The sequence below is a fragment of the Anomaloglossus baeobatrachus genome, chromosome 3 (assembly GCF_048569485.1).
Source record: "Anomaloglossus baeobatrachus isolate aAnoBae1 chromosome 3, aAnoBae1.hap1, whole genome shotgun sequence".
Classification (NCBI taxonomy): Eukaryota; Metazoa; Chordata; class Amphibia; order Anura; family Aromobatidae; genus Anomaloglossus; species Anomaloglossus baeobatrachus.
Genome location: NC_134355.1, coordinates 653,969,806 through 653,994,430, shown reverse-complemented (window position 1 = coordinate 653,994,430; position 24,625 = coordinate 653,969,806). Strand labels below are relative to the sequence as shown.

At 52.2% G+C, this 24,625-nt stretch overlaps 1 protein-coding gene across 3 annotated transcripts in view; it reads left to right on the top strand.

Annotated features, from left to right (window-relative positions):
- The window catches only part of CD2AP (CD2 associated protein), a 119,419-nt gene that overhangs the window by 27,485 nt on the left and 67,309 nt on the right, over nt 1-24,625 (top strand). For 2 of the 3 annotated variants that reach the window (XR_012751723.1, XM_075341167.1), the window contains exon 2: nt 17,049-17,209. Coding sequence is in view for 2 of the 3 variants with exons in the window: in XM_075341167.1 (XP_075197282.1) it covers nt 17,049-17,209 (161 nt within the window). In the remaining variant the exon portion in view is untranslated. Of the gene's footprint in view, nt 1-17,048; nt 17,210-24,534; nt 24,615-24,625 lie in introns of those variants that run through there. The other variant, XM_075341168.1, reaches the window with a different exon arrangement.

Below are 24,625 nucleotides of genomic sequence, written 5' to 3'. Positions count from 1 at the left end.
TGCATCGGATGAGGAGCTCCTCGCCGCTCTTAATCTGGGGAGTGGTGTTGTGCACAGGGAATAGGAGCTGAAAGCTTCCTCCGAGGTAAGAGCCGGGCTGAGGCGGACGCTGACCCCAGAGCTCCGCACTTCACTATGTGGAACGTGGCTGCTGGATACAGTCCAATGGAAGAAAGCCAAAGAGCGCCCCTAGTGGTGGCCGCAGATGGCTGGGAACAGATTATACCCTAATTCTGCTCTCAGGTGTTGAGTCTGTATGGCCGCTTTCACACTTGCGTTCAGCGCATTCCGCCGCTATGGAGAATAGCGCAGTCCGTTAACGCACTGCGCTATTCTCCATAGACTTGTATTGGCGACGCACTGTAACGCAAGTGTCTGCGTTGCATCCGCTGGGTCGTTATTTTGACGCAGCGTCGGGCGGAGGGAACGCTACATGTAACGTTTTTTGGGTTGTTAACTTAACGCACCTTGACGGATTCCATTAGAATCCGCCAAGGTGTCTAACGATTGTCTATGGTGGTGGATTCCACCGCGATGCGCTAAGCGGCGGAATGCGCTGTTGGATTCTGTCACATTCTACTGAGCATGCTCAGCATGTAAAATCTAAATCGTTCAAAATCCCTCCTGGTGTCTCTCTGTCGGTCGGTCTCTCCCCCCTCTCTCTTACTTACTGATCACGGGCGCGGCGCTGCACGGCTGTCACACTACTTTGGCAGCTTTTCCTCTTTTGAAAATGTCGGCCGCTCATTATGCCATCTCGTATACCTGCTTCCCTAGCCCACAGGCGCCTATGATTGGTTGCAGTCAGACACGCCCCCACGCTGAGTGACAGCTGTCTCACTGCAACCAATCACAGCTGCCGGTGGGCGGGTCTATATCGTGTAATACAATAAATATATAAATAATTTTAAAAAACGAAGTGCGGTCCCCCCAATTTTGATACCAGCCAAGATAAAGCCACATGGCTGAAGGCTGGTATTTTCAGGATGGGGAGCCCCACGTTATGGGGAGCCCCCCCAGCCTAAAAATATCAGCCAGCAGACGCCCGGAATTGCCGTATCCATTAGATGCAACAGTCCTGGGACTCTACCCAGCTCATCCCAAATAGCCCTGGTGCGTTGGCAATCAGGGTAATAAGGAGTTAATGGCAGCAGCCCATAGCTACCACTAAGTCCTAGGTTGATCATGGCAGCCGTCTGAGACAACCCCCCCACGATTAACCTGTAAGTGAAAGTAAATAAACACAAACACTCGAAAAAAATCCTTTATTTGGACTAAAAGGCCAAAAAAAAACCACCCTCTTTACCACTTTATTAATCCCCAAATACTCCTCCTGGTCCGGCGTAATCCACACGAGATCCCGCGACGCATCCAGCTCTGCTACATGAAGCTGACAGGAGCGGCAGTAGAACACGACCGCTCTCTATCAGCTCCACGCAGCAACTGAAGTAAGTCGCGCGATCAGCTGTGCCCTCATTCAGGTGACCCGTGGCCACCGCTCTCAGGTGGAGGACTTCAGCTGTGGCCGCGGGTCACCTGAGTGACTGCACAGCTGATCGCGCGGCTCACTGCAGTCACTCAGGGGATTTGCGGTTATCTGTCTCTGTCTCTCTTTTCCCTTAAGTGTCTTTTGCGGCCTTCTGATGCCCACCTTGGTGAAAGAAGTGACTTGCGTTTTGTCTTGCTTTATTTTTATTTTTTTGTTTTGTGTCCCTCTTCCCCTCCAGTTGTTTTCCAAAAAAAAAAAACATCTTAAGGGTCATAAAAATAAGCTCAAACTTCTCAGCAAAGTGAATATCCCACACAAAGTATTGGGAAGCATTTTCCATTTGTTTTTTTTTATTTTTATTTTATTTTTTTTTTTTTCTTTTAAGCTTTTAAGAAGGATTTGGAATGGAATCCTCTAACTAAATAAAACAATAAATATACATTTTCTTTGATTCATTTTATTTTATTTTTTAAATTTTATATATATATATATATATATATATATATATATATATATATATATATATATATATATATATATATAATATATTTTTTTTATTTTCATTTTATTCTGAGATAATTACTAATTAACCTCTCTGTATTGGAAACTCTTGGCCCCTATAATTATCCGACGAGGGTCCGCTCTGTAGTCTGTCCATTACTTCACAGCTCAGCTATTCCCGGGGGATTTTCGGCACAAGATGTGACTTGTTAGTCCTGAGTTCCCTTCGTCCATGATGACTTTTTGTCTTCTTAGCCCTGTTATTATTGTCCTGCGGTCGTTACCTGGGGTAGTGTTTTCGGTGACGTGGTCACTTTTCTTAGTTTTCCCCTCTTTATATGGGAGTTGTAGTTCAGGAACGCATGGCTCCTCTGATGACTGAGACTTTGTATGAAGTGTAGACTTTGGAAGAAGTGAGCTCAGTAATTATCTTTGCCTGGATCATGTGAGGACGCAGCTTTATAGTCACACACCTATTAGGCAAAGAGGACAAAGGCTGCAAAAGATAAGGGCCAAGCTCGGTGGTGAGAGGCAATGCCACCAGTACAGGAGGCTTTTCACTACGGATCAGAATAGTCACTTTCTCCCGGTTTCCAGGTTTGTAGAAAAAAATAATCTCATTTTCTCTACTCCGTCCTGTCCTCCATCCGGGGTCAGCCGCAGCTCTATTATGGCTAATGGCTCGCTCCAATGTTCTCCCCCTTCTTTGCCCTTTGCTCTACCCTATTAGTCTCTTCAGCAGCTCGCCCGCTCCTTGCTTTGGGTTTAGTCCCCTCCTCGCCCGCTCCTTGCTTTGGGTTTAGTCCCCTCCTCGCCCGCTCCTTGCTTTGGGTTTAGTCCCCTCCTCGCCCGCTCCTTGCATTGGGTTTAGTCCCCTCCTCCCCTGCTCCTTGCTTTGGGTTTAGTCCCCTCCTCCCCTGCTCCTTGCTTTGGGTTTAGTCCCCTCCTCGCCCGCTCCTTGCTTTGGGTTTAGTCCCCTCCTCGCCCGCTCCTTGCATTGGGTTTAGTCCCCTCCTCGCCCGCTCCTTGCATTGGGTTTAGTCCCCTCCTCCCCTGCTCCTTGCTTTGGGTTTAGTCCCCTCCTCCCCTGCTCCTTGCTTTGGGTTTAGTCCCCTCCTCCCCTGCTCCTTGCTTTGGGTTTAGTCCCTCCTCCCCTGCTCCTTGCTTTGGGTTTAGTCCCCTCCTCCCTGCTCCTTGCTTTGGGTTTAGCCCCCTCCTCGCCCGCTCCTTGCATTGGGTTTAGTCCCCCTCCTCCCCTGCTCCTTGCTTTGGGTTTAGTCCCCTCCTCCCCTGCTCCTTGCTTTGGGTTTAGTCCCCTCCTCCCCTGCTCCTTGCTTTGGGTTTAGTCCCCTCCTCCCCTGCTCCTTGCTTTGGGTTTAGCCCCCTCCTCGCCCGCTCCTTGCATTGGGTTTAGTCCCCTCCTCCCTGCTCCTTGCTTTGGGTTTAGTCCCCTCCTCCCCTGCTCCTTGCTTTGGGTTTAGTCCCCCTCCTCCCCTGCTCCTTGCTTTGGGTTTAGTCCCCTCCTCCCCTGCTCCTTGCTTTGGGTTTAGTCCCCTCCTCCCTGCTCCTTGCTTTGGGTTTAGCCCCCTCCTCGCCCGCTCCTTGCATTGGGTTTAGCCCCCTCCTCGCCCGCTCCTTGCATTGGGTTTAGCCCCCTCCTCGCTCCTGCCCGCTCCTTGCTTTGGGTTTAGTCCCCTCCTCGCCCGCTCCTTGCTTTGGGTTTAGCCCGCTCCTCGCCCGCTCCTTGCTTTGGGTTTAGCCCGCTCCTCGCCCGCTCTTTGCTTTGGGTTTAGCCCGCTCCTCGCCCGCTCTTTGCTTTGGGTTTAGCCCGCTCCTTGCTTTGGGTTTAGCCCCCTCTTTGCCCGCTCCTTGCTTTGGGTTTAGCCCTTTCCTTGCCCGCTGCTTGCTTTGGGTTTAGCCCGCTCCTCGCCTGCTCCTTGCTTTGGGTTTAGCCCCCTCCTTGTCCGCTCCTTGCTTTGGGTTTAGCCCCCTCCTTGTCCGCTCCTTGCTTTGGGTTTAGCCCCCTCCTTGTCCGCTCCTTGCTTTGGGTTTAGCCCCCTCCTTGTCCGCTCCTTGCTTTGGGTTTAGCCCGCTCCTCGCCTGCTCCTTGCTTTGGGTTTAGCCCCCTCCTTGTCCGCTCCTTGCTTTGGGTTTAGCCCCCTCAGTATTTGCCCACTGCCTCTTCTGCCTTCCCACATCCTCTATTCTTTGCCTGTTTATACTGATGAGCTGATCCCTTCGGTTTCTCTTCAGTTTCCTCGTTCTTCGGCCTGTGATGCCGTCATGTTTTTGGCTTGTGTTTGCTAAATATCGGCGGGTGGAGCTGAGCATACCTGCGGCTGCCGGTGCGGGGGAGGGGAGTCACAGGTAAACACTGGGTGTGCAGAGCGAGGGTCACAAGACCCATCCAGACAATGGCCGGCCTTCATGTGTGTGGGAGGACGACGTTATTCTTAGCAGCTGTATGTTTTCAGTAAGCATGACCCTGTAAGAAGCAAATCGCAGGTGACGAGGAGGGGTCCGGGCTGAGACTGGTGCAGCAGGTTACAGCTGAAAAGCAGTATTGATTCCACTGGGAGGCGCTCTGCTCCACATTTATAAGCTGTAATTCATCAGTGTTTTATGACAGTATCCTTTTATTGCAGAGTTACACATTGTCAAAAGTGTGATCAATTTACGTTTTCATCAGCCATGGACCTCTCATAATGCTAGAGTAGATGAGGGGTATTGCTAGGCTCTTTACACACCCTTCATTATGAAAGTCCAGTCACTGTGAGGTACCGTCTTCCCCATCTGGTCATTTTACGTTTTTTATGTTCTCCAACCGGCTCAGACCACGACGACTTCTTTCAGTCATAATTTTGGCTCTTTATATTTCCAGCATGTTCCACATTACATACATTGTCACCCCTACCCCCCTCCCTTCCCCCCCCTTGTCCCTCACTCTAGAGAATTATTTCCACAAGTGTTATCCCCAGTTATCTGTGGGACTGCCAGAAATGGTCAACCCTGTGCTCCCCTTTCTCAGACAGTCCCATAGACTGTGAGTAGAGTGGAGGTCAAGCGTTGTTGTTGGTGTTGGTGTTTGCCTGCCTGCCTGCGAGGGCTCACAGTCTACAGGAGGAGAGAGGACCCTGCCCGCGAGGGCTCACAGTCTACAGGAGGAGAGAGGACCCTGCCTGCGAGGGCTCACAGTCTACAGGGGATGGGTGATGGTACAATAGGTGAGGACAGAGCTGGTTGCGCAGTGGTGTACTGGACTGAGGGCTATTGTAGGGTGTAGGCTTGTTGGAAGAGGTGGGTCTTCAGGTTCCTTTTTAAGCTTTTCATGGTAGGAGAGAGTCTGGTATGCTGAGGTAGAGCGTTCCAGAGTATGGGGGAGGCACGGGAGAAATCTTGTATGCGATTGTGGGAAGAGGAGATAAGGGAGGAGCAGAGAAGGAGATCTTGTGAGGTTGCGTGCAGGTAGGTACCGGGAGACTAGGTCACAGATGTAAGGAGGAGACAGGTTGTGGATGGCTTTGTAAGTCATGGTTAGTGTTTTGAACTGGAGTCGTTGGGCGATGGGAAGCCAGTGAAGGGCTTGGCAGAGTGGCGAGGCTGGGAAATAGCAAGGGGAGAGGTGGATTAAGCGGGCCGCAGAGTTCAGGATAGATTGGAGGGGTGCAAGAGTGTTGGAAGGGAGGCCAGAGAGCAGGAGGTTGCAGTAGTCAAGGCGGGACATGATGAGGGCATGCACTAATGTTTTTGCTGATTCTTGGTTAAGGAAACCACGGATCTGGGAGATATTTTTGAGTTGTATTCGGCATGAGGTGAAGAGGGCTTGGATGTGAGGCTTGAAGGATAGAGCAGAGTCGAGGGTTACTCCGAGGCAACGAGCTTGTGAGACTGGGGAGAGGGAGCAGCCATCAAGTTTCAACTCAAATTTTGCACCTCTGCTGGATTCTGCAGAGCCAGTGTTGGGGATTCAGACACCTTTCTCTGGATCTTCTAGGGTCCCAGCGGTCAGACCTCCATGGTCGCTAATTTACGATTTTGAGTAACCCTTCAAACGTCCCTGCCTTTTGTGCCACCTATAAGCCCCACAAAGATAGCTCTGATCGAAGTGGCAAAACATTGTGCCCATATACTTCAGTAGTTTCCCTCTTTTGTACCCATAAGAAGAGGAGAGCTTGTACACTTGTACACTTGTACACTATGACGAGCTTATACTGGCGCTGCCGGGACTTGTGGCCCCTGATTTCTCCACCATTGTCCCAAAGACTAAACCACCTGTAACCCAGAGGATCCAGATACAGAAAGTGGTGCTGGTCTGGGGGCCGAGGCCAATCCACCCCTGCTTTATTAGAGGGTATATACACTCGTCTCTGCTACTGTATAACGCCATAGTGCTCCTTCAGTCTTATTCACACCCTGCAGCTGCCATAAAACGCACATATCGTGGAGCAGTATCTGTACAGGCCATGCAGTGCGGACGTGTGCTGCCTCCGCTGTGCTAATCCACACTGGGAATAATGCCAAGGATATTAGTGGGGTCTTGTGGTGCCACAGACGTGAGACGAAGGGGCCCGGATTGTCCAGGTGCGCGCTGCAGAGTGACAGGTCTGAGATGAGCCCGATGTCCTCCCACCCTTACTGAAGACTTCTGTGACTGCCGCTCATTTATACTTCAGCCTCATAATAGGTTCTCTGATTCTCTGTTCTCTTCCCCCAATATATCCAGCGGTCTGCCCACATCTTGTGTTATGTATACACAGTGACTGCACCAGCAGAATAGTGAGTGCAGCTCTGGAGTATAATACAGGAGATAACTCAGGATCAGTGCAGGATCAGTAATGTAATGTATGTACACAGGGACTGCACCAGCAGAATAGTGAGTGCAGCTCTGGAGTATAATACAGGATGTAACTCAGTATCAGTAATGCAATGTATGTACACAGTGACTGCACCAGGAGAATAGTGAGTGCAGCTCTGGAGTATAATACAGGAGATAACTCAGGATCAGTGCAGGATCAGTAATGTAATGTATGTACACAGGGACTGCACCAGCAGAATAGTGAGTGCAGCTCTGGAGCATAATACAGGATGTAACTCAGTATCAGTAATGTATGTACACAGTGACTGCAGCAGCAGAATAGTGAGTGCAGCTCTGGAGTATAATACAGGAGGTAACTCAGGATCAGTAATGTATGCACACAATGACTGCACCAGCAGAATAGTGAGTGCAGCTCTGGCGTATAATACAGGATGTAACTCAGTATCAGTACAGGATAAGTAATGTATGTACACAGTGACTGCACCAGCAGAATAGTGAGTGCAGCTCTGGCGTATAATACAGGATGTAACTCAGTATCAGTACAGGATAAGTAATGTATGTACACAGTGACTGCACCAGCAGAATAGTGAGTGCAGCTCTGGCGTATAATACAGGAGGTAACTCAGGAGCAGTAATGTATGTACACATCAGAATAGTGAGTACAGCTCTGGAGTATAATACAGGAGGTAACTCAGGATCAGTACAGGATCAGTAATGTAATGTATGTACACAGGGACTGCACCAGCAGAATAGTGAGTGCAGCTCTGGAGTATAATACAGGATGTAACTCAGTATCAGTAATGTAATGTATGTACACAGTGACTGCACCAGCAGAATAGTGAGTGCAGCTCTGGAGTATAATACAGGATGTAACTCAGTATCAGTAATGTATGTACACAGTGACTGCACCAGGAGAATAGTGAGTGCAGCTCTGGAGTATAATACAGGATGTAACTCAGTATCAGTACAGGATAAGTAATGTATGTACACAGTGACTGCACTGCACCAGCAGAATAGTGAGTGCAGCTCTGGAGTATAATACAGGATGTAACTCAGGATCAGTACAGGATAAGTAATGTAATGTAATGTATGTACACAGTGACTGCAGCAGCAGAATAGTGAGTGCAGCTCTGGCGTATAATACAGGAGGTAACTCAGGAGCAGTAATGTATGTACACAGCAGAATAGTGAGTGCAGCTCTGGAGTATAATACAGGAGGTAACTCAGGATCAGTAATGTATGTACACAGCAGAATAGTGAGGGCAGCTCTGGAGTATAATACAGGATGTAACTCAGGATCAGTAATGTATGTACACAACAGAATAGTGAGGGCAGCTCTGGAGTATAATACAGGATGTAACTCAGGATCAGTAATGTATGTACACAGCAGAATAGTGAGGGCAGCTCTGGAGTATAATACAGGATGTAACTCAGGATCAGTAATGTATGTACACAGCAGAATAGTGAGGGCAGCTCTGGAGTATAATACAGGATGTAACTCAGGATCAGTAATGTATGTACACAGTGACTGCACCAGCAGAATAGTGAGTGCAGCTCTGGAGTATAATACAGGAGGTAACTCAGTATCAGTACAGGATAAGTAATGTATGTACACAGTGACTGCACCAGCAGAATAGTGAGTGCAGCTCTGGAGTATAATACAGGAGGTAACTCAGGATCAGTAATGTAATGTATGTACACAGTGACTGCAGCAGCAGAATAGTGAGTGCAGCTCTGGAGTATGATGCAGGCTGTAGCAAACTGACAGTGTTGTTTTGCACATTATTATTGTGGTGTGTGGTCATTATGTGATGAGTCTTTATGGTAATGACCACAGATTGTTCCTGGAAAGTCCCTTTGCACAGTGCAGATTTGTGTCCTCCCCTCTGAGGTCTGGGTCCCGCTCCGTCCTCGTCGGCTGCCGGTGTGAGGCCACTTTGATATTTCCTTCTCCCTGTGTTTCTGGCTCGCTCCCTATTTGCCGGTCTGTAGTATTATACCCGTCCAGTGAGTTGTTGCTCGGATGACGTCTGCCGTCGCTCCCGGCCCTTGCACAACTCTGCCCTGATTTGGTAACCTCGCCTCGCGTCCAGATAATCGTCAGGGAGGCACAAAAGTGAGAATCGCCCTTTTCCCAATAAAAAAAACCAAACCTTTAGTATCCCCGCATCTGTACAGTCTGTGCTGGGAAAAATGAATGTAACGTGTACCGTAACCTCCAAAAAGAGGAGTAAAAAGCCTGTCATTGTCGGCAGCTCGGACTTCATATAGCTCAATAGCTGAGCTCTTCCCAAATTGGCACCGCTCGGTACCGATGGGCTCGCTGATTACTGATAAGTTGCAGCACTGTCATGTGACATCAGTGCTGTAGAGAACGCAAGCAGCAACGGAGAAGCAGGGCTGGACCTGGGGAGAGTGAGCAAAGCACATAGTTGGGGAAAAAAAAGTGAGTGTCAGTGATACAGGGACGTCTGAATATATAATAACACCAGGAGGTCGTGTACAGGAAAAGGAGACAAACTTTATTGTATGGAATGTGCCATCAGAAAACATCTTGTGTTTACTTCTGGTTTTTATGTTCATTTTTTTCCTGATAATTTTATATTATTGTTTCACATCATATGTACAGACCTAAAACTAAACTCGCACTTCCTTCTTTAGGGGACGTTTAACTGTAATAGACTGACTCAGACCCTATTTCTATAGAAATGTTACCTAATCTGGGCAAAGGTCACTACAGGAGGGTAGGAGGTGAGCTGTGACATCACCTATTGTGAATGGTGGATCCTGTGTTATTTACTGTATATAGAGGTGTCATCAGTCATTGTACAGGAGGGGGAGAAGGTGAGCTGTGACATTCTCTATTGTGAATGGTGGATCCTATGTTATCTACTGTATAGAAAGATGTACACTTATTGTACAGGAGGAGGTGAGCTGTGACATCTATTGTGAATGGTGGTTCCTGTGTTGTCTAATGTACATAGAGGTCTTATCAGTCACTATACAGGAGGGGGTGATCTTTGACATCCTTTATTTTGAATGGTGCTTCCTGTTATCTACTGTATGTAGAGGTGTCATGAGTCATTGTACAGGAGGAGGCAAGCTGTGACATAATCTATTGTGGTGGATCCTGTGTTATTTACTGTATATAGAGGTGTTATCAGTCATTGTACAGGAGGGGGAGGAGGTGAGCTGTGACATCACCTATTGTGAATGGTGGTTCCTGCTATCTACTGTATGTAGAGGTGGCATCAGTCATTGTACAGGAGAAGGTGAGCTGTGACATCCTCTATTGTGAATGGTGGATCCTGTGTTGTCTACTGTATATAGAGGTGTTATTAGTCATTGTACAGGAGGAGGTGAGTTGGGACATCACCTATTGTGGTGGATCCTGTGTTATCTACGGTATATAGAGGTGTTATCCGTCATTGTACAGGAGAGGGAGGAGGTGAGCTGTGACATCACCTATTGTGAATGTCGGATTCTGTGTTATCAGTCCTTGTAATCCTATCTGTTGTGATTGTTATCATTACTATGTAGTTTGTGGGTTGCAGTAAGACGCTGCTACTTTTCCCACCATTTTTGCCACAACTGAAGGCAGATTGATAACTCCCTGTAAGAAACTGGTGTAAAATCAGTTTTAATATTTAAAGGAAATCTATCACCAGGTTTTTGCCACCTAATCTGAGACACCTGTTGAAATCACTGATTAATCCGCAGCAGATTATCATTACAGGACTACTTGGCGTGCTGCAGGTAGTCCAGCATATTCATGAGCGCTGTATAACTGCTAGATCTGCAGCAGAGAAAACATTCATTTTATCAAAATGACGGCAAACAGCTCAGTAAGTGACACATCACTGGAATCAGGGTCTGTCTCTACATTACGCTGCTCTCAGATATTAGGGAGCAAAAACCTGCGGACAGATTCCATTTTAAGCCAACTTTCTCAGATTTTCATGTTTTCTTGGCTTCTGTGTAGTTTCCAGATGGGCCGCACATGTCCCCGCTGACGTGTCCTCTCATTGTAGTCACTTATTGCATCTTTCTTGCATTCATCCACCTTGTATTTATTGCTCCCCATATTCACACCTTTGCCTCATTTTTACCTCTAGTTTTGCACCTTTTTGTTTCCTTTTCTCCCAATTTGTCATTCTATTTGTACCTTTTTCGCAGTCAATTTTATTTAGGCAATACCACAAAACAAAAAAAGAAAGTAACTAAAAAGCAAAAATGCAAATGATGACTCGGGGCGGTCATGTTTTACTGTCATTGATCTATAAGGATGGGGTGAAGTGAAACTTGCTGAGCCGAGATGTCGTCTTGTTTTGCTTCCTCTCTGAGTTCTTATGTTACCGGTCTACAGCTCGCTATGCACAGCGCTGCGCTCCGCATAGGGTGCAGGCACTCACCGAGCAGCTTCTCTCCTTGTATATTTCTTTATATGACGACTTTTCATGTTTCAGTGATCTAGAAAGTGGAAAAGATGGGTGCAGAAGTGCGAGGCTGCTATAGGCGGGGATGCTCGGGGCACGCGGGGCGGCTGGGGAGGGCCGAGCTATAAGCAGGCTTCCCCTCTAGTGTGACCCTCGCTCGTTCAGCAATTTTCATTTTCTCACCAACGTCCCCCCACTGCAAATTGTGTGCCCAGGCCATTCCTCTGCTCTCACCTCCAGGGGTTATTTTCCTTTTTGACGTCCTAAAAACTGAAATGAAACAATCCCTTTAAGGCTTCATTCATTTGAATGGGATTGGACGTGGGAAATCTGGAAAAATGCTAGTGGTCCCCATTGATTTCCATTGCACGAGTCGCACCTGACTGCTCGTTCCGATTACCGAGCATCTGAGTGTGATAGTGCCCCCTCATCACTAGTGATCGCACTCCAATTTATACTGCCGTCTGACTGTGCCCTTAAACTTGTCTTTTTTTTTTTTGTAAAGAAGCATACCATGTATAAGCTGACCCAAATATAAGCATAGGCACCATCAGAAAACTGGGAAAACTCATTGACTCGAGTATAAACCTAGGGTGGGAAATGTAGCAGCTACTGGTAGACTTCAAAAACCAAAAAAGATACCATTAAAATGAAATGCGCCCATCGTTGTCCCCTGTAGAAATGTGCCCCACCCTTGTCCCCTGTAGAAATGTGCCCCATCCTTGTCCCCTGTAGAAATGTGCCCCATCCTTGTCCCCTGTAGAAATGTGCCCCATCCTTGTCCCCTGTAGAAATGTGCCCCATCCTTGTCCCCTGTAGTAATGTGCTCCGTCCTTGTCCCCTGTAGTAATGTGCTCCGTCCTTGTCCCCTGTAGTAATGTGCTCCGTCCTTGTCCCCTGTAGTAATGTGCTCCGTCCTTGTCCCCTGTAGTAATGTTCCCCGTCCTTGTCCCCTGTAGAAATGTGCCCCGTCCTTGTCCCCTGTAGTAATGTGCCCCACCCTTGTCCCCTGTAGTAATGTGCCCCACCCTTGTCCCCTGTAGAAATGTGCCCCATCCTTGTCCCCTGTAGAAATGTGCCCCATCCTTGTCCCCTGTAGAAATGTGCCCCATCCTTGTCCCCTGTAGAAATGTGCCCCATCCTTGTCCCCTGTAGAAATGTGCCCCATCCTTGTCTCCTGTAGAAATGTGCCCCATCCTTGTCCCCTGTAGAAATGTGCCCCATCCTTGTCCCCTGTAGTAATGTGCCCCGTCCATGTCCCCTGTAGTAATGTGCCCCGTCCTTGTCCCCTGTAGTAATGAGCCCCTCCTTGTCCCCTGTAGTAATGAGCCCCTCCTTGTCCCCTGTAGTAATGTGCCCCGTCCTTGTCCCCTGTAGTAATGTGCCCCGTCCTTGTCCCCTGTAGTAATGAACCCTCCTTGTCCCCTGTAGTAATGTTCCCCATCCTTGTCCCCTGTAGTAATGTTCCCCGTCCTTGTCCCCTGTAGTAATGTGCCCCGTCCTTGTCCCCTGTAGTAATGAGCCCCTCCTTGTCCCCTGTAGTAATGTGCCCCGTCCTTGTCCCCTGTAGTAATGAGCCCATCCTTGTCTCCTGTAGTGATGTGCCCATCCTTTAGGAATGTCGTCATACTGGTCTCCTGGGTTTTAAAATGGCCATCGTAAGGGCTAGGGATTTGCAAAAGGAAGCAAAAAAAAGGGGGGGCATTTCCCCTGCAAAAAAATTGGGGTAAGAAATAAATAATAATAAAGTGATCCCCCTACCTTTTTTTGATGACCAGCCCAGGTAAAGTTGACAACTGCAAGCATCAGCTATAAGCTTTACCTTGCCTGGTTATAAAAAAAAAAAAAGAGGGGATCTCCATCATATTGTGTGTTTTTTTTTTTTTTTTTTTCTTTAATTATTTAAATAATAATATTAAAAAAAATGTTTTGGGGTACCCCCTATTTTTGATACCCAGCCAATGTAAAGCAGACAGACACAGCATCTGGGGGCTGGTATTATCAGGCTGAGAAGATCCATAGTTATTGGGTCCTTCCCAGCCTAAAAATAGCAGCCTGTAGCCACCCCAGAAGAGGCTCATCCATTAGATGTGCCAATGTTGGCGCTTTGCCCACCTCTTACTGATTGCCCTGGTGCTGTGGCAAACGGGGTCTTATTTTTCGAGGTTGTCAGCTGGTATCAAGCCCCGGGGTTAGTAATGGAGTTGATAAGGGTCTGGGATTCTGCCTATCTTGTAGGGTTAAGTGATTGCCGGGCTGATTTATGAGCTTATTAGAATGGGTTCTGAATCTATGACTTGGGATCAGCTCAGAAGTTATATACCCTGTAACAGAAGGAAATGGGAGTCGGTCACAAGAGGGAGGAAGTAGCTAGCTTCTCATAGCGTCTTCATACAGAAGTCGGTCTGGCTGACAACCTGGGAAATAACTGACTGTAAAGAGCCAGGACTTGTCACTTATGTGGTCACCTCCTGCACTCCTCTGCCCCCATACATCAGTAATAAACATGGCGCAGGGTGCGTGGGCACCGGTCACTGATTTGGAACACTTGCTCAGCCTCACAAGCGGCAGTAAAGCTCCTCTGCTCCTTGTGGATCCGTTGCTTTCATGGTCCGGACATAAATGTGCAGCCTGTATGTGAGAAGGAGCCAACGTGTTTCTTATGATATAAAGGAAGCGGCTTCCTGCTGTCGACACTTTGAAGAAAGATCAGAAGATCCGGGCGTGTGATCGCCTTCCAGCTCCGGGGCTGGGGTGCGTGGGCTGCAGCTCATGGTCCTCTCCTGAGCCCGGCGGATGGTAACGTGGCACGTGGCCAATCAGCAATAGCCAGAATGTAAGGGATGCAGGGAGCCCATCCCATACTGTTCTTCATATAGTGTACCATTGCCTCTGGTGTATAACCTCTGGGACCTAACCCCCCCCCCCGGTATATAACCTCCGGGCCCTGACCCACCCCGGTGTATAACCTCCGGGCCCTGACCCACCCCGGTGTATAACCTCCGGGCCCTGACCCACCCCGGTGTATAACCTCCGGGCCCTGACCCACCCCGGTGTATAACCTCCGGGCCCTGACCCACCCCGGTGTATAACCTCCGGGCCCTGACCCACCCCGGTGTATAACCTCCGGGCCCTGACCCACCCCGGTGTATAACCTCCGGGCCCTGACCCACCCCGGTGTATAACCTCCGGGCCCTGACCCACCCCGGTGTATAACCTCCGGGCCCTGACGCACCCCGGTGTATAACCTCCGGGTCCTGACGCACCCTGGTGTATAACCTCCGGGTCCTGACGCACTCTGGTGTATAACCTCCGGGTCCTGACGCACTCTGGTGTATAACCTCCGGGTCCTGACGCACCCTGGTGTATAACCTCCGGGTCCTGACGCACCCTGGTGTATAACCTCCGGGTCCTGACGCACCCTGGTGTATAACCTACGGGTCCTGACGCACCCTGGTGTATAACCTCCGGGTCCTGACGCAGCCTGGCGTATAACCTCCGGGTCCTGACACAGCCTGGTGTATAACCTCCGGGCCTTGATCCACTGTGGTGTATAACCTCCGGGCCCTGACCCACCCCGGTGTATAACCTCCGGGCCCTGACCCACCCCGGTGTATAAACTCCGGGCCCTGACCCACCCCGGTGTATAACCTCCGGGCCCTGACCCACCCCGGTGTATAACCTCCGGGTCCTGACGCACCCCGGTGTATAACCTCCGGGTCCTGACGCACCCCGGTGTATAACCTCCGGGTCCTGACGCACCCCGGTGTATAACCTCCGGGCCCTGGCCCACCCCGGTGTATAACCTCCGGGCCCTGACCCACCCCGGTGTATAAACTCCGGGCCCTGACCCACCCTGGTGTATAACCTCCGGGCCCTGACCCACCCCGGTGTATAACCTCCGGGCCCTGACCCACCCCGGTGTATAACCTCCGGGCCCTGACCCACCCCGGTGTATAACCTCCGGGCCCTGACCCACCCCGGTGTATAACCTCCGGGTCCTGACGCACCCTGGTGTATAACCTCCGGGTCCTGACGCACCCTGGTGTATAACCTCCGGGTCCTGACGCACCCTGGTGTATAACCTCCGGGTCCTGACGCACCCTGGTGTATAACCTCCGGGTCCTGACGCACTCTGGTGTATAACCTCCTGGTCCTGACGCACCCTGGTGTATAACCTCCTGGTCCTGACGCACCCTGGTGTATAACCTCCGGGTCCTGACGCACCCTGGTGTATAACCTCCGGGTCCTGACGCAGCCTGGCGTATAACCTCCGGGCCCTGACCCACCCCGGTGTATAACCTCCGGGTCCTGACGCACCCCGGTGTATAACCTCCGGGCCCTGACCCACCCCGGTGTATAACCTCCGGGCCCTGACCCACCCCGGTGTATAACCTCCGGGCCCTGACCCACCCCGGTGTATAACCTCCGGGCCCTGACCCACCCCGGTGTATAACCTCCGGGCCCTGACCCACCCCGGTGTATAACCTCCGGGTCCTGACGCACCCCGGTGTATAACCTCCGGGTCCTGACGCACCCCGGTGTATAACCTCCGGGTCCTGACGCACCCCGGTGTATAACCTCCGGGTCCTGACGCACCCCGGTGTATAACCTCCGGGTCCTGACGCACCCCGGTGTATAACCTCCGGGTCCTGACGCACCCTGGTGTATAACCTCCGGGTCCTGACGCACCCTGGTGTATAACCTCCGGGTCCTGACGCACCCTGGTGTATAACCTCCGGGTCCTGACGCACCCTGGTGTATAACCTCCGGGTCCTGACGCACCCTGGTGTATAACCTCCGGGTCCTGACGCACTCTGGTGTATAACCTCCGGGTCCTGACGCACCCTGGTGTATAACCTCCGGGTCCTGACGCACCCTGGTGTATAACCTCCGGGTCCTGACGCACCCTGGTGTATAACCTCCGGGTCCTGACGCAGCCTGGTGTATAACCTCCGGGTCCTGACGCAGCCTGGTGTATAACCTCCGGGTCCTGACGCAGCCTGGTGTATAACCTCCGGGTCCTGACGCACCCTGGTGTATAACCTCCGGGTCCTGACGCACCCTGGTGTATAACCTCCGGGTCCTGACGCACCCTGGTGTATAACCTCCGGGTCCTGACGCAGCCTGGTGTATAACCTCCGGGTCCTGACGCACCCTGGTGTATAACCTCCGGGTCCTGACGCAGCCTGGTGTATAACCTCCGGGTCCTGACGCACTCTGGTGTATAACCTCCGGGTCCTGACGCACTCTGGTGTATAACCTCCGGGTCCTGACGCACCCTGGTGTATAACCTCCGGGTCCTGACGCACCCTGGTGTATAACCTCCGGGTCCTGACGCACCCTGGTGTATAACCTCCGGGTCCTGACGCAGCCTGGTGTATAACCTCCGGGCCTTGATCTACTGTGGTGTATAACCTCCGGGCCCTGACCCACCCCGGTGTATAACTTCCGGGCCCTGACCCACCCTGGTGTGTAACATCCGGCCCCCTGGTGTACAATCTCCAGCTCCTCGCCCTCCTGTATATATCTTTTGGCTCTTGCCCCCCCCCCCCAGTATATAACCCCCTAAAAATCACTGTTGTGGTCCTTTTAATGCCTATGGATGTAGGGCAGGAGGTCCTGTTTGCTCCCGCCGGCGTAGCCATTCTCCTGCCACAGTTTCATGCCCCCTTTTTCGGTCTTATCCATAATTTTCTGAGATCCATGCATTTTGGGGGGACAGAAAATGCGGCCGTCGTCTGGCACAGCATGGAGAGGATTACTGCTACATGATGCCTTACCTTTTTGTCTTGTGTCTTTCCAGTTGATTACGTTGTGGAATATGACTACGACGCGATGCACGAGGACGAGCTGACCATGCGGGTGGGCGACCTTATCAAGAACGTCAAGAAGCTGGATGAGGAGGGTTGGATGGAAGGCGAGATCAATGGAAAGCGAGGGGCTTTTCCTGATAACTTTGTTAAGGTAAGCAGCGCTCCCCCCCCCCCCAATTAAATATGTCTTGGGGAATGTTAACAGAACTGGATGATCATTGTGGGGTTCCCATCCCCCAAAGACCGACCTCCTTAAATAGTTGTCATCTTTTGGCAGCTTGCATTGGCAGATGTCAAACAGTACATTCTGGCTGCCGGCTGTCACCACTAGAGGGAGCCCTCTGTATACTGGTTATCATAGAGGGCAATGTACGCAGTGAGCTCCTGCGCTCCCTCTAGTGGTGGCTGCAGGTAATGAGAACACAGCATATAGTCTCCTGTACCCGCTGCCACTTGTCATTCCAGGGTCTATCAAACATGTTCTCTTTTATTTTACGTGGGTTATTATTATTTGCCTCTTAATTATTTAGATTTAGCATCTCAAGATGCCCAAGTATTCATATCAGGAGGTGAGGAATATGTCCAGAACAGGGTCTAAGTAGCTGATAAGATTTATAAGGACTACAATATTGCTGCCCTGTCCTTATGAAAGGTCATCATCACTAGATCTGTGGGGGTCCAACACTTGGGATTCCCACCAATCAGCTGTTGTCAATTCCTGCCAGATGTAAACTGTCATTAGAGCGTAGTAGACTAGCTCCGTACACGGTGTTGGGGTCGTCTGTGGGCTCTGCAGCTCAGCTCCTATTGAAGTGAATGTGCTCTGAGCTGCAGTACCGAGAACGACCACTACACCGTGCATGGCGCTGTGCTTTTCCTCTCCATACACGGTGTATATCTGATCAGAGGGGCGCCCGGTGTTCAACCCCCATTGATCTGGTGTTATAACTTATCCTTAGGAGATATACATATTGAAGGCTTGGAAATCCCTTTTAGTGTCCTCTGGGAGTTAATGGGACCCTGTGTTTTATACCAAAACAGATTTGTACATTACCAGAACCAAATTGTAAGCGGCCATCACGACTAAGTGCAAGAAATGCCTGACCATAGTCAGAATCGCACCGGACGCCCATGGCCATGCTCCCCCGTCATCTGTGTGCGCCCACCTCAGTCACACTTGATAAACCTCTGGAATTTCGGAGGACAGGATGAATCCATTAGTGTCTTCCAGCAGTGGAATATGTCATCCAGATGTCTCCAGACACATGCAGACGGCTTATGTGCTCAGATTTTACTTTTTGGGTAATAATTTGGAGACTGATCCGAGTGATCATGTGACGCCCTGGGCAAGCCAGGGGTCACAGGTCATAACACCACCACACCCTACACCCCGGATAGGTACACCGAAGCTACACCAAAAATCCTTGTTGCCTTCCTCCAGGGGCTGATGTCCACACCAGGGGGTGGGCCAGGCAGTTGGCTCCGCCCACCGAGGAGTTCACAGTCCTGGAGGAGGGAAAACGCAGGCAGATAGAGTTTGGAGGAGGAAGTGGAAGGAGGAAAGAAGTGGTAGAGGAGCAAGTGAGAGGAGTTAAAGTGGAAGAGAAAGTGACAGTTGAGAAAGCCTGAAGTTGGTCCGGGTGTGTGCCCCGGACTGAGAACAGCAAGGTTAGCAGACGGCGGTGACCGTCTGCAGTAGAGGCTGATCGGAGGTTGCCGAAAGGACCGTGGACGGGTGGTGGCCCGGCGGTACCGGAACGGTATACGAAGAGAAGCCAGCACCATTGGCAGGGGCCTTTCGGATCCCGGCAAGGCTAGGAGTCGCCGTGAATTTGCCAAATCCGTCAGTGAAGGGGACCTCCGGGTCTCCCAGCAACTAAGTCCCAATTGAAGGCAACAGTCCAGCCGTAGGAGAGAGACACCGCCACCGCCAAGGCACCAGTTTCTCAGGGCCAGCGCCTGCGGGCAGAGAGGGGCTCCTCCGGCCCATATCCAAGCCGGGGAGCGGGTTACCGGTGGGAACCCATCGCTACCAACATTTCATTAGGTGCAGGGACAGAGACAGTCGCCGTCAACTACCGGGGAAAAGCAACAGCAGCCGTCTGTGGAAACCGTCTTTCCAGCCGTGTGTTTTACCGAGAACTGTGTCAACGTCTTAGGCTGAGTGAGTACCACCGTGCCGTGAGGCACAGCGCTGCCCCCGAGACCCTGCACCTCACCAGGCCCCGCACCCGGCCTGCCACCCATCCCTACCCCATCACTGGGCCCCGGGACAACCAAACCCCTACCCACGGAGGGGAGAAATAACAACACAGCTGCTCCCTGTCACCGCTCCCGGGATCCCCATACAGAGCAGCGGTGGTGTCTATACAATCACCACAACTGTGGGTGGCGTCACGGACAATAAATCCCCAAAACCAATCCCCTTTTCACTCACGGGTGAGGAGCGCCGCTCGAGTCCCCGGGATCCGGCCCATCGCTCGAGCCACCGAGCAGCAGCGGCCGCAGCAGCAGCGGCAGCCGGACCCAAGCAGTGGGAGAGCACAGCGTCCCCTCCTCCGCCCGCGACAACTTGGCGTCACGAACAGGATCTTACCGCTCTGCCGTTGGGTAGAGGTGCGCCTTGTTACCGCCGGAGGTGTCCGGCCGAAAAATTTCGGAAGTCGCCATCTTTGGCGCGAAAAGTTCCCGCTCGAGCGTCTTCTCGAGTAGCGGAGGCGCGAAGGCCAAAACCCCGCCCCGATAGAGGAGGGGCCGGAAAGAGGCTAAGGGGGACGAAATGGCGACTGGTCGCATGTAGCCGCGGCTATAGAAGTAGGGACGCCAGGACCCTGCGGCCATTGACTGGTTCCTGGAAGAGGCCGCTGCTAAAGATGCTGAGTCCGACCGACAACACCGTGGTCCCCGCGCCTGGCCCCACAGCGTGGGTGGAAGTCCGGACCGTCCAGCTAAGCAGCCGTCTGCAGGTCCGCATGCAGCTCCTCCTGGAGGAGTGGGAGGCCGACATGGCGGAAGTGGTGGCGGCCATACGGAGACGCGAGGTGGAGGGAGTCTTGGAAGGGAGGGTAAGTGACCCACGCCCCTGTACCCCTAGTGGGTCGGTCATCGCGGCTGAGGGACCCGGTCCATACCCGCTCGCCCTGCTACCTCCCCCGCTACCCGTGTTGGCTGCTGCTGCCCCGCCACTAGGCCCGCTACCACCACCACTGGTAGCGGTACCCTGCCAATCCGCCCCGGCGGACCGACCTGCAGCCGAAGCCTGTGACCACCCTGATCCGCTTCCATGGAAGAAGCCGAAGGCTGAGCCCGTCAGCAAAGATGCACCGGAGGCACGGCGGGGATGCAGCTGCCAGGAGGCAGAGCAGGCCATGTCACAGCAGGGTCCCTCATTACTGAAGGTGCCGGTCGTAGCCGACACGGAGGGACTCTGGCTGGGTCCGTCCCCCGCACACGCTGAACCGGAGCAAACAAAGTGCTCCCGGCTGGGAGCGGCGGCAACGGCAGCTGCGCAGGGAGATCGATGCCCGAGAGGGGTGTAGAGCGGATGTGCATGCCCGCATGAATATGGAGGAAGATCACCCGCAGCGAGCTACCATCGGGGTCCACAGCGGTGCACCATGTGAAGGTGGCACTAGAGCCCCGCGATTGAGGATGGACTGCTAAGCCGGCGGTCCTCCGCCTAAAAGTTGTCCCCGTTGGGACCACCAGTGTGTTTTAAAAGTTTTGAAAAGTTTTTGAAGAAAATTAAAATGATTACCGAAGGTTAACCTGATTGTCTGCAACCGTGATTTGGAACCGGCCATTGCCGGCATTGTTGTCCCCGTGGGGACCATCCACAGTTTATGCATAGAAACTTCTATGAACAGGCCCGAGAACTTGCAGGGCAACCACAAACGTTAGTGGGTTGTAAATAAAAATGTTGTGTTGCAGCTAACCGTTTCCGCCTCCGGAGAGGCAGATTGGAGGGAGGGCCCGCAGTGGAGCAGGCTGGGGCCCAGCCACCACCGGAACCGGTGGCTACCCTCTGGAGGGGAAGGACAGATCCCGCTCGGGTGAATTGGTTCAGGACTGGGGTCAAGGGGTGCTGCCTGTTTCTTAGGGGCAGCATCAGGGCCAGGTTACTTGGGTGGGAGAGAGCGGCAGCCACAACCGTTACCGTAACGTTTAAGAAAAGTGCCTCCCGTTGTGGGATGATGTTCTTCTACTTGTATATGTTACTGTTTTTTATCTTTTTCAGAAAAATAAAACCGGTGTTGGACAGGCAGCCCGCGGACGGTCTGCATTTTGCTAAGGGGGAATGTGACGCCCTGGGCAAGCCAGGGGTCACAGGTCATAACACCACCACACCCTACACCCCGGATAGGTACACCGAAGCTACACAAAAAATCCTTGTTGCCTTCCTCCAGGGGCTGATGTCCACACCAGGGGGTGGGCCAGGCGGTTGGCTCCGCCCACCGAGGAGTTCACAGTCCTGGAGGAGGGAAAACACAGGCAGATAGAGTTTGGAGGAGGAAGTGGAAGGAGGAAAGAAGTGGTAGAGGAGCAAGTGAGAGGAGTTAAAGTGGAAGAGAAAGTGACAGTTGAGAAAGCCTGAAGTTGGTCCGGGTGTGTGCCCCGGACTGAGAACAGCAAGGTTAGCAGACGGCGGTAACCGTCTGCAGGAGAGGCTGATCGGAGGTTGCCGAAAGGACCGTGGACGGGTGGTGGCCCGGCGGTACCGGAACGGTATACGAAGAGAAGCCAGCACCATTGGCAGGGGCCTTTCGGATCCCGGCAAGGCTAGGAGTCGCCGTGAATTTGCCAAATCCGTCAGTGAAGGGGACCACCGGGTCTCCCAACAATCAAGTCCCGATTGAAGGCAACAGTCCAACCGTAGGAGAGAGACACCGCCACCGCCAAGGCACCAGTTTCTCAGGGCCAGCGCCTGCGGGCAAAGAGGGGCTCTTCCGGCCCATATCTAAGTCGGGGAGCGGGTTACCGGTGGGAACCCATCGCTACCATCATCATCTCAGGTGCAGGAAAAGGGACCGTCACCGTCAACTACCGGGGAAAAGCAACAGCAGCCGTCCGTGGGAACCGTCTTTCCAGCCATGTGTTTTACTGAGAACTGTGTCAACGTCTCAGGCTGAGTGAGTACCACAGTGCCGTGCGGCGCAGCGCTGCCCCCGCGACCCTGCACCTCACCAGGCCCCGCACCCGGCCTGCCACCCATCCCTACCCCATCACTGGGCCCCGGGACAACCACCCCCTACCCACGGAGGGGAGAAATAACAACACAGCTGCTCCCTGTCACCGCTCCCGGGATCCCCATACAGAGCAGCGGTGGTGTCCACACAATCACCACAACCGTGGGTGGCGTCACGGACAACAATAAATCCCCAAAACCAATCCCCTTTTCACTCACGGGCGAGGAGCGCCGCTCGAGTCCCCGGGATCCGGCCCATCGCTCGAGCCACCGAGCAGCAGCGGCAGCCGGACTCGAGCAGTGGGAGAGCGCAGCGTCCCCTCCTCCGCCCGCGACAATCACACAATCTTTCCAATCATGTCATTATTTTTATAGATGGAGCTATAATGATCAATTCAGTTTTAGAGCTCCTCGGGGTAATGACCTGTGAGGGGTCAGGTGGGAGTCCACATTATATGGAGGAGTCACCTCTGAAGTCCTGTCTGACCTCGATCCTGGGGGTTGTAGTTACCAGCAGCCGCCTCTTGGTCTTGTGGAGGCACTGTGACCTACGCCAGGGTCAACTCCACGTATTATGCTGTCTGGCCCGGCGAGGGGGCTGGACGTCCCGGACTCCTCACAGGTCATTAGACGTGGAGTGTTATGTATTTTTATTGCTTGTGCTACATTTGAATTAACAGACACCGTTTTGAAAAGATTGTGATGTCATCTACCCTTGCTTTCCCCCAAAACAAGACCTAACAGAATTTTGGGATTTTTTTTTTTGAGCACGCTTAGACTATAAGCCCTGTTCCAAAAATAGTTGCGGTTGCATGAGGAAGTGTCCAAGCAGGAAAAAAAGTTAAAGAATACAGCAGGACTCTTCTTGAAAGAAAGCAGACCCCCCCCCCCCCCCCCAAAAAAAACCCCAAAACAATAAATAAAATAAAAAAAGAAGAAATAAATTGCATTCACCAGACCCCAAACAATTGCATTTGGCAGGTGTGGATGGTGGATGGGCTCTTACACAGAGATCTGCGTCACTGTCAGGGCCCCCGCCATTCCAGCTGGTCTGGTGGGGTAAATGAATGCTATCAGCCCTGCTGGCCTGGTGGGGTAAATGAATGCTATCAGCCCTGCTGGCCTGGTGGGGTAAATGAATGCTATCAGCCCTGCTGGTCTGGTGGGGTAAATGAATGCTATAAGCCATCAGCCCTGCTGGTCTGGTGGGGTAAATGAATGCTATCAGCCCTGCTGGCCTGGTGGGGTAAATGAATGCTATCAGCCCTGCTGGCCTGGTGGGGTAAATGAATGCTATCAGCCCTGCTGGCCTGGTGGGGTAAATGAATGCTATCAGCCCTGCTGGCCTGGTGGGGTAAATTAATGCCATCGGCCCTGCTGGTCTGGTGGGGTAAATGAATGCCATTGGCCCTGCTGGTCTGGTGGGGTAAATGAATGCCATTGGCCCTGCTGGTCTGGTGGGGTAAATGAATGCCATCGGCCCTGCTGGTCTGGTGGGGTAAATGAATGCCATTGGCCCTGCTGGTCTGGTGGGGTAAATGAATGCCATTGGCCCTGCTGGTCTGGTGGGGTAAATGAATGCCATTGGCCCTGCTGGCCTGGGTGGTTTTAATGCTTTATGTCTGTGTTGATGGAGCAGGGGTTAATGCCCTCTTCTCAGCTGGTCTAGGGTAGTGCTGAGGATGTGCTTGTTGTGTGCGGCCTGTATCGGGCAGGGTGCCCCCATCACATGTCCAGTACATGGATATAGATTACACATGGTGCCGGCCCCTGTTAGGTCAGGCTCTGGGTCCAGTGTGTGGTAAGCGGTGGCTGCGCAGAGTAACCAGAGCTGTACAGGATGGAGCGCGGTGACTGTGCAGGGAGAGCTCGGCATTGTTAGAACCGCTCATTAGATAAGATGGCAGGGGAGGCCGGCTGCCCCCTCCTCAGACCCCTATACACTGGGGAGGGGGCATGACCCCCAGTCCTGCTGGAGCCACACAACATGGCAGGACTTTGTACTTGATTTGCTAGAACTGAGGTCGGGCCGGGTCATCAGTATATTTAGGGTTATCCCCCAGATGGTGAGTTCTCCTAAGGATTGGGGATAAGTTGGTGACCCCCGGGGCACTGACTGCTCCCAGCGACCCTGAGAACAAGCCTGTGGACCTCGGCTGCAGCCTGTGGCTTGTTGTCTTTGTAGGACTACTGCTCCCAGCATGGCGGGACGTGCATGAGGCGTCCTGGTGTGGCCCTCTGATCACTCCCCGGCTGTGCGCTGCTGTCGGCACAGTCCCGGATCACTCCAGACAAGTCGTGTCATGACAGTGGAGTGTCAGCCGCGCGGAGCGCAGGGCGTGTGCGGCACAGCAGTATGGCCCCGGCCCCGGTGAGTGCTGC